Below are 10,043 nucleotides of genomic sequence, written 5' to 3' on the forward strand. Positions count from 1 at the left end.
TCCCCCCCCCCCCCCATAGCTCAGTTGCTTGGAATGTGCTAATTGGAGCTTCAAGGGCGGTTGGTACTACCCTCAGCTGAAAACAGTTTAGCTCTGGCTTTTCACAGCCTGAACCAAAGATCTTATTTTGCAGAACAGAGCAAGGAACCATTTTTCTTTACAGTCAGATCCAGCCCTTGTAACAAATGAGTTTGAACACCTCTGGTCTAACCAGATTTTCCACTGTTGAAAAGGGAGGGGGAGATCCTTTCATCACTGAAAAGGCTATTCTGGAGCTCACGGGCCCTGCAGGTGAAAAAGACACGTGGTGAGGGCTGTACTGGGGAATGGGGTAAGATTGAATGGAAAAGATCATGTCAACTTTTTCTGCCTGCCTATATTCTGTGGACTGAGAAACTATTTTATGCTTCTGACAAAGCTGGCTCCGTCTGTCCCACAAAAGCATCTGCTTCCATATCTCTGTTAACCTTTAAGTTGCCACAAGATGCCTTTTTGCAATCCCCCCCACCCTTTGCTGGAAATCTTACCGTTCCCTCTGGCTTCTGACATTCATGGATCGTTCCTCCCTATCTTTTTAGCATGAGGACCAGAAACTTGTCTCCGAATAAACAGAACAGTAAGAACAGGGATTGTCAATTAGCAGGAAGTCTTGCATATTCTAATGCCCCTCGAGCTCACCGCATGCGCAGTTCCCATGAGAGAAAGGGAGGGCCTCCAGGAAGTGATTGCCTGGGAGAAAAGGGATGTTCTAGCCAGGAGTTGAAAGGAAGAACGAATGGAAAACAGTTGATGTGAGGTTGCCGCAGAGCTTGCCAAAGACCCAGGCTCCCAGTATCCGCTAATGAGCATCTGCCTCGGGCTGCCCAGCATCTCCGTCTGTTGCCCGGTAAAAAGAAATGTCAGCCGCACCCAGTCCCACCGTGTTTGTGACTCTGCCCTGTTGTGTCTTCCCTCCCCAGTAAAGTATTTGGGACTGCTGGCGATGTCCAAAATCCTGAAAACCCACCCCAAGTCCGTTCAGTCTCATAAGGATCTCATCCTCCAGTGCCTGGACGACAAGGACGAGTCCATCCGCCTCCGCGCCTTAGACCTTCTCTACGGAATGGTGCGTTGCCCTGACGTCCCCCTCATCCCGGCCGTGCGGCTTTACCTGCTTGGTTCCCCCCTCCCCCTGTTGTCAGTGGTGATAAGAAGACTACAGCACCATTGTGGCTGGCTCCCGAATGGGGGTTGTCATCTTGGGCAGTGGAACACGCACACACCCCACCCAGTGCCTGTTATATTGAGTGGTCCTGCAGAGGAGGATTTGGCTGTTGCAAGGGCCCTCGGAGGAGTGCGCTGTGTAGTTGTACACAGGCACACACACATGAAAGCTGCAGTATACTGCATCAGGCTCGGTCCATCAGGGACAGTACCGTCTGCTCGCATTGGCAGCAGGTCTCTAAGGTCTCAGGTGGAGATTTGTCACACCAGCCACTACCTGGTCCTTTTTAACCAGGGATTGAGCCTGGGACCCTCTGCGTGCCAAGCAGAGGCTCTGCCACCTAGACGCAGCCCATCCCTGGACACCTTGCGTGCACCCCAACTACTGGATCCCCAAGCGTGAGGGCTGGGTCACCCTGCATCGGGGGGGGAGGGGTCAGTGTGGGACGGCACCTTAACCACCAGCCTCTCCCTCTTCCTCCTTGCTGAGGGAAGAGCTGCAACCTGGGCCAGTCACCCAAGTGCTTGATAAAATCTCCTTTAACCACCACTCTGATAGAACATCGGACGCTACTCACGCACACACCTTCACTCATGCATACACTTTCAGTGTACACTGAAGGTTGACCGCCATCTTTTATCCATTCTGTTAGCACCTTTTAATGCTTTAATGTTATAATTGATTTATGTTGTTTTAGGGTTATCTAAATTATTTATGGGGTCGCGAAGAGTCCGACTCGACTGTGCGACTGAACAACAACAAATTGTTTATTGTGTGTGTTTCATTCTTTTGTAAGCCGCCCTGAGGCAGCCTTGCCTGGGACGGTGGGGTATAAATCGGATAATAAATAAATAAAAATATCTCTGCAGCAATGAGAACTGGAAGCTTGGCCTCTAAAATCAAAGCCCTGTACCCAGAGGGCTAGACATCTTCCAGCCTTCTCCCCCCACCCCCTCTTTCGGCTTCAGAGGTTTCTGCAATTACCGCTCACGCGTGCATATTTTTGATACAAGCCGACCCCTCCCTCAAACAAAACCTGGGGAGCTCGAGAAGCTTGATCCTGTGCTTTTCCTGCAATCCTGGGGTGCACATTCCTTTTTGGCTGCCGCTCCCTCCCAGCCAGAGATGGTGGGATGCATTGCAGGCGAGCGAGCTCTTGTGCCTGACATCTGCCTTGTGCCTCCTGCCTTTGCCCCAGGTGTCCAAAAAGAACCTGATGGAGATAGTGAAGAAGCTGATGATCCACGTGGACAAAGCCGAAGGGACGACCTACAGGGATGAGCTGCTGACCAAAATCATTGACATATGTAGCCAGTCCAATTACCAGTACATCACCAACTTTGAATGGTCTGTAGTCAGTGGTCCAGGGGGGGGGGGGGGGGGGGCTGCCCTGTTCAGGAGCCAAACATCTGAGGCTTTAGAACAGCTTTATGCCTTGCTGCCTCATGACCGAAAATGCCCTCCTTTTTTAAATTTTTAATTTTTTTTTTTTGAATTTTAACATTAATTGTTCCCAACATACCCCAGGAATACTTATCATATGAATCACAGGTCATAACTGAGGCTTAAGTTGGTACCGTTTGGTGTAGTGGTTAAGTGTGCGGACTCTAATCTGGGAGAACCGGGTTTGATTCCCCACTCCTCCACTTGCACCTGGCTGGATGACCTGGGGCAAGCCGCTGTCCTTGAAAAAGAGCAGTTTCTGTCAAGAGCCCTCTCAGCCCCACCTACCTCACAGGGTGTCTGTTGTGGGGAGGGGAAGGGAAAGGAGTTTGTAAGCCGCTCTGAGACTCCCTTGGGTAGTGAGGGACGGGTTATAAATCCAATCTCTTCTTCTTCTACTGTACAGTAAATTTAGTGTATAGGAATGAGCACAACCATCTAAGAGTTAAGAAGACACACAACACAAGTTGCTAGCTTCTAGGTTCTACCATAAATCTAAATCATCTATAACTTTGGGGATTTCTTGTGGGGAGGACAAATACTCTAGGATAGGTTAGCCAGATAGAGGAGAAGGTAGAGTGTGAAGAAGGTTTATTAAAGTATGTCAGCTTGTCTGTGAGCCTGGCCATAATATGTAAGCTCCATATCTTTTGGTGCCATTGTGAGAGGGTCGGCAACTTTGTTGATTTCCAGTTCATAGTGATGGTGTTTCTAGCTCCATAGAGCAACAAAGATACTCTTTCCATGTTAGAACAGGAGCCATCCCTGGAGGCCCAGCCATTCAATAAGTGGTGTTTCGATTGATATTGAGGTTTGTACTAGTGATGGATGGAGATGCCCTCCTTGAGAGCCAGTTTGGTGTAGTGGTTAAGTGCGCAGACTCTAATCTGGGAGAACCGGGTTTGATTCCCCACTCCTCCACTTGCACCTGGCTGGATGGTTTTGGGCAAGCCGTAGCTCTGATAAGAGCTGTCCTTGAAAAACAGCAGTTTCCGTCCGAGCTCTCTCAGCCCCACCTACTGTCGAGGTCTGCACGGTGCTAGCCCACTGCAGATTGCGAGTGGTGTGAGAGTATCAAAGAAGACGTAAGTCTTATAGGCTTGGTGTAAAATGATACACAATTTATTTACACGAGCCTCCACCAATATTGCACAGAACGACAAAATGCTCACGCAGACACCAGGTTTCCATCAGGAAGAATGGTACATTGTACGGCACCACATATATACAAGCATTGTCCAATCAGGACCCAATGCTGAGTCACTGTTAATTAGCTCTGCTATCAACTAGACAGAACCAGTTGGAGCCAGCTCTACTGACACTCTGAGCTGTCAGCTCCTGTCAAACAGATTGATATGATCTACAGCCAGACTTATAGAACACATGGATGTTGACAGCTACCTCACAGGTTGTCTGTTGTGGGGAGGGGAAAGGAAAGGAGTTTGTAAGCCACTCCGAGACTCCTTCGGGTAGTGAAGGGCGGGGTATAAATCCAATCTCTTCTTCTTCTCTTCTTGAAAATTCTCTCAAAGGTCAGAGAGGCAGGATCCAGGAAAAGAAGAGCAAAAGGAGGGGGGAACCTCATAAGGTCGTAGCAGGGCTATCAGAGGAGGCTTGGAGGAAGGAAAGTTGTCGAGGGAAAAGGGGAAACATCTTGGGAGGGTGGAGATCCACACGTCCAACAGAGTGTATTTATACTCATTGAAAACCACCAGCCAGACCTTTGGCTCTTGCAGGTCCCTCCCCCCACTTTCCTTATCAGCCAGTCTCCCCGCCTTCTCCGCATTTGTGACGAAGGCCGTCTCCTCCTCTGCCTGCCGCAGGTACATCAGCATTCTGGTAGAGCTGACCCGGCTCGAGGGCACCCGCCACGGGCACCTCATCGCCTCCCAGATGCTGGACGTGGCCATCCGCGTGAAGGCCATCCGCAAGTTTGCCGTCTCTCAGATGGCAATGCTCCTGGACAACGCCCACCTGCTGGCTAGCAACACCCAGAGGAACGGGATCTGCGAGGTGCTGTATGCCGCCGCCTGGATATGCGGGGAGTTCTCTGAGTAAGTGTGTCAAGGCTGTGTTTGTGGCGATGGGAAAGGGCTCGCCAGCCTGGAGGAGGGGGCTGAGTTCTCTTTTGTTGCCCGGCGTGGTCAGGGGGAGCCTCCGGTATAGCCCCCTTTCCCACTCCCGAAGGTGGTCTCGTGAGACGTTGGCCTATGCGCACACTCGAAGTTTGGATTAACCAAAAACGAAGCACCTCTTCAGTGAGACTTTCAGTGTTTGTTCAGTTGGCAACGGTGGGATGCGTTGCATAGGGCTTCTAAGAAGTGGACAGGCAGGAGGAAAGGTACAGAAATCCAAGGGACCCAAGCAATGTTCCAGTGTGGGGTAGCAGCAGTACCCATTCTAATCTTGCTAGCTTCAAGTCCAGTAGCACCTTAGAGAGCCCAACAAGAATTTCGGGGTATGAATTTTTCAAGAACCAAAGCTCCCTTCATCAGATACAAGTAGGACTGGCTGCCCATGAGTCTTATATCCCATTCTGAAGATGGCGGGGGCATTCCAAAGAAAGGACGCAGAGGCCCATTTTTCTTCTCTGCTCTAATCAAGCTGGTTACGTTGTGCACTGTGTCCCTGCATCCTTCCTTTTGAGATATCTAACGAAGGGAGCATTGACCCTCAAAAGCTCATACCCTGAAAATCCTGCCGGTCTTTAAGGTGCTGCTGGACTCCAGTCCGGCAGTTCTACTGCAGACCGACGCGGCTGCCCCTCTGTAACATTCCAATCTTGTGCATGTTCCCCTAAAAACGGGGGGCGTCTCTGTGGTCATCTTTGCTCGGGGGCTGGCGATGGATCTCAGTAGCCCACACGGGGCACGGGCTCTGATGTGTGCTTTCCTTTTGCGGCGTGTGCGCTGTGCGTAGCCCTGGTTGCCCAGTCCCTGGGCCCTCTAAGCTCCCTGTTCTCCTCAGGCACCTCGAGGAGCCGCACCAGACCCTGGAAGCCATGCTGCGGCCGAAGGTCACCACCCTCCCGGGCCACATCCAAGCGGTTTACGTCCAAAACATGGTGAAGCTTTACGCCTCGATCCTGCATCAGAAGGAGCAAGCCGGCGAGAAGGAGGCGGCTCAGGAGGCCACCCAGATGATGATCGACCGCTTGCCCCAGTTTGTGCAGAGCGCCGACCTCGAAGTTCAAGAGAGGGTAACGAGTCGCTCCGAGAGCTTTCCGGGCCGAAAGGATTTCGGCGCGCCTGTTTGAGGGGTCTTGCGTTGCAACTTTTTTCCCTCCCTCTCCTCTCTTTTGCTCCACAGGCTTCCTGCATCCTGCAGCTGATGAAATACATTCACAAGCTTCAGTTAAAGGAGGTGCCGGTGGCTGAGGAAGTGATCGCCTTGTTCGCTGGGGAGCTGAACCCTGTGGCCCCCAAAGCCCAGAAGAAAGTTCCAGTTCCGGAAGGGTAAGATTCCCGCTGCTCAGCACCAGAATATTAGCTTCAGACCCCAGATATACGGATATACCTGTATACGAAGTCAACCTGTACAAGTTTGTGGGCTGAAGTATCCTGATGACTTTGATCATTTTTAAGGCAATCTCCCAGGCCAGTGATGGCGAACCTTTTAGAGACCGAGTGCCCAAACTGCGACCCAAAACCCACTTATTTATCGCAAAGTGCCAACACGGCAATTTAACCTGAATACTGAAATTTTACTTTAGAAAAAACAACCCATACATTAACTTAACATGATCCAACCAAAGTAAGGAAAGCAATCCCAAATGCTTTCATTTACTTAAAATTATTTGGCAGAGAATTCGACACTTTAATGATGGTCTGGGCCTGGCTGGGGCGATGGCACGCGTGCCCACAGAGAGGGCTCTGAGTGCCACCTCTGGCCCCTGTGCCATAGGTTCGCCACCATTGTCCTAGGCATTTGTGGCTGCAGGAATTAGCTTGGAAATGGGTGGAGAATCTGTCAATCATGCAAACCAAGGAGACTCAGGAGTTTGAGCTTGGATTTTTCTGGGCAAGGAAGGAGCGGATGAATGGTTTCCTTGGAGTGGAGGGGCTCCTTGGGAGAAACCCCTTGTCTTAGACTTTCCTCCATGCTGACTGCCACCTCATCGTCTCCGATAACAGGGACCCTCAGTGTGGTGTCCATGGGGGCCATGGCGCCTGCCAGCACCCTTCCTGGTGCCCAGCAAGCGGTTTTAGAGAGTGGGCGGGGCCAGGTGGGGCTTTTGCCCAGTAGGGTGTCTAATTGGCCACTGGAGAATTTGATTGACTGCACGGGTATTTTAAAAACGTTGAATTTGGCAGCAGCTGCCACCGCAGCAGAAGGGTCTTCATGGTTTGACTAAAGGTAACCACCAACAAACAGTACAGCACACAGCAAAAAATAGCAAGTAAGAACCAAAAAACAACCGTGAGCTGAATTACCCGCAAAAGTATACCCAAAAGGAGACTTCAACAAAGTGGAAAGCACATGTAACCAGTAATGAATCTATACATATAATCCATCATGGGGAAATACAGAAGTCCACAGGATCCATAGAAGGAAAAAACAAAGTCCGGAGTAGATATCCAACACTTTTCCTGGGTAGTATGCAGTGTTTCAGACTTCTGGTCCTTTCTCAGGAACAAAGAACTTTAGAAGTATGAAATACAATAATACTTTTTTAACAATATTACTTATTGACCATATTTCACAAAATTGATCCCAACAATACAAAATAATCATATTAAATACATATCATTATCACTGTTGCACATAGTCTCATTAAATCTTACCAACAACAGGAAGTCTCATTCCAATTTCTTTACAGGACAATACTATTCAGTTTCTCTGTAAAAGAGAATACCTCCTTAGAATTAAGAATATTTTAAAGAACAGCACAATATATGGACCACAAAGCCACCAATATATACTCACTTATGGGCCAGGTCTCCTAAGCTTTAATGTGCACCTCTCAAGGTTGCTTCTATGTAAACAGGACCAAACATGCCTCAGAGTATCCAGCCTACTAGGACTGCTTTCTGAATCTACATTGAGTGCAGCTGGTAGTATCCTGCTCAATTTTAAAGTTGCAGAAACCCCTATTGCATTTGTTCCTCTAAGCCGTGGAGTCTTGTGAGCAAAAACTCTTCTTGGTGAGCTCATGGCATTAAAGTTGTTAGCGAGCGATTTGGCTACTGCATAAATTAGTTTGTTCTGGAGCCCTCCTTCCTGAGCTAGGACAAAAATCTGTGAGCCAAAGGCTAAAATACTGTGAGCTAGCTCACACTAACTCAGCTTAGAGGGAACACAGCCCAAAATAGGGCTGTGGTACATGAGGGTCAAGCTAACATAATAAGTTATTATAAAAATACAAATATTTATTATGGTGTACAGACCAGTAAAATATAAAATAGGTTAAAAGAAAATGATTCAGATATCAGACCAGTAGAACATACACGTTTCAGACCCTTAGGGCCTTCCTCAGTGGTCAATATTACTATTGTAAAACAATACACATCCAGAAGTAAATATATGAACAAAGATTTTCTCTAGATCCCAGTGTTGCTTTCTCATATGATGTGCAATTGCTAAAGGTTTACATAGTGGGCCATGGATAATCTCTCATGGTAACTGCACATGCTCTCTAAATTGTTCTGGTAACAAATATCCAGTGTGTCTGGATGTGTGTCCCTTGATGGTCTACTGGTCATAAAGACATACCCATCAATTGTATGTGTATAACTTTCGGCGCTGTGTGTAAAAAGTTTCAAGTGTCTGATATTTGAATCATTTCTTTTAACCTATTTTATCTTTTAGTAATGTGCACACCATAATAGATATTTGTATTTTTATAACAACTTGTTTTGTTAGCTTGACCCTCAAACATATTGGGGACCGCTATAGCTCCTGACTAGGGAGAGATGCTTTGAGCCTTCTAGGAAAAGAGGTGTTGGTGGGGGGAGGTGGAGCAGGTCGATGCTCTGGAACGTGTCTCATGCTTCTGCGTAGTCTGTGACTGTCACTTTTCTCCCAGCCCTTCTCTCTGATGGGTTTGAATACTCCTTCTTTGAGTTACTTTCCCATCGATTAAGTTTCATCAGCCGACATTGCACATAACAGTGAACTCAGAGCTACTCACGTTTATTAAAATGCACAGCTTAGGATAAACTGTTAATGATCAACTACAGCTGGCGCAGCGCATTACTCAAGCCTTAAGTTCTGGGTCTTCTTTGTGATCAGAAAAATCCTTGAGACACCATGGAAACCGTAGCGGGAGCAGGCTTTGGCAGATCTCCCTAGGTGGAGAGTTTAGACTGAGGTTTCTAGGTGGGGGGGGGACCTCTTCCCTATATTTATTTATTTATTCAGTTTATACCCCACCCTCCCCACGAGCAGGCTCAGGGCGGCTTACATTAGCTGGTACATAGGTACCAATAAAATTCACATAAAATCAGTTAAAATAGTTCAAATACAATTACGATACGGATACAATAAAATCGTAAAGTGCTGGCGGTAGTTCATACATTACTTGACGTGGCGTGCAAAGGATGCATACAAATAGACAGTCTCCCCGCTCAGTGCTCTCCCTAATATCCCAACCAATCTGGCCTCTTTAAAAGAGGGAAGAGGTAGGACAAGGTTGCAACATCCATCTTAAAAGGCTTGGGGTGGTGCAGGTATGTACACACCTAGCCCTCCCCAAGGCTTTGGGAGGCATGGTCCTCCCCACCCTGTTTGTGGGCCTTCCAGTGGCCTTCTGGTTTGGCAAGCACGGTCTGATTTAGTGGAGCTATTCTAATGGTCTTTAAAACAGCTTTGTTGATGCCTGGCTTCCATGATGAAGAGCAGCGGCACTCGCGGCACCGGCAACCTGAGATTGACGAGGAGGAGCTAGCAAGGGTAGGCAAGGCTGCCTGTGAACGGCGGCAGTTGAGGGTACGGTTTCTTTCATGTGCAGGAGAGGTTTCAAGTCCTTAAGCCACCAGGGCACTGTGCAAAGCAGAGAGTGGCCTTGACTCAGAGGCAGAGCATGGGGCTTGCGTGCAGAAGGTCCCAAGCTCCGTCTCCAGCACTTTCAGCGAGAAGGATCTGTTGGGGAAGAGCTTTCCCTGTGGGGGAGACCCTGGAGAGCCGCTGCCAGTCATCTCAGGGTCCTGCACTGGATTGTCCAATGGTCTGACTGTGTTCCACCATGTGACTTCTGGCATCAAATCACATCTGTTCTCCTCCAGCTCCTCTTGGCTTTTTGAGCCAGTCCCCGCATTTTTAAGTGGCGGAGACCAGCCACCCTTTGGGCAGTGCTGTCAAACTCCTGGCCTCCTTGCTCGGCATTGTGGGAAGATCACCTTGGCAGGGTTTCTTTAAATTATGTACATATAGAGGGCAAGACAGGTCCACTAATCCA

The 10,043-nt window shown here is 48.7% G+C and overlaps 1 protein-coding gene across 1 annotated transcript in view; it reads left to right on the forward strand.

Annotated features, from left to right (window-relative positions):
• AP3D1 (adaptor related protein complex 3 delta 1 subunit) overlaps positions 1–10,043 on the forward strand; it is a gene marked incomplete at its 3' end in the record, with an annotated part of 67,455 nt that overhangs the window by 56,078 nt on the left and 1,334 nt on the right. Inside the window, exons 13-19 of the mRNA XM_015408878.1 lie at positions 960–1,105; positions 2,403–2,551; positions 4,471–4,701; positions 5,615–5,846; positions 5,957–6,102; positions 6,737–6,858; positions 9,453–9,538. Of these exons, the coding sequence (XP_015264364.1) occupies positions 960–1,105; positions 2,403–2,551; positions 4,471–4,701; positions 5,615–5,846; positions 5,957–6,102; positions 6,737–6,858; positions 9,453–9,538 (1,112 nt within the window). The remainder of the gene's footprint in view (positions 1–959; positions 1,106–2,402; positions 2,552–4,470; positions 4,702–5,614; positions 5,847–5,956; positions 6,103–6,736; positions 6,859–9,452; positions 9,539–10,043) is intronic.

Source organism: Gekko japonicus, unplaced genomic scaffold (genome assembly GCF_001447785.1).
Source record: "Gekko japonicus isolate JY-2015 unplaced genomic scaffold, Gekko_japonicus_V1.1 scaffold4720, whole genome shotgun sequence".
NCBI lineage: Eukaryota > Metazoa > Chordata > Lepidosauria > Squamata > Gekkonidae > Gekko > Gekko japonicus.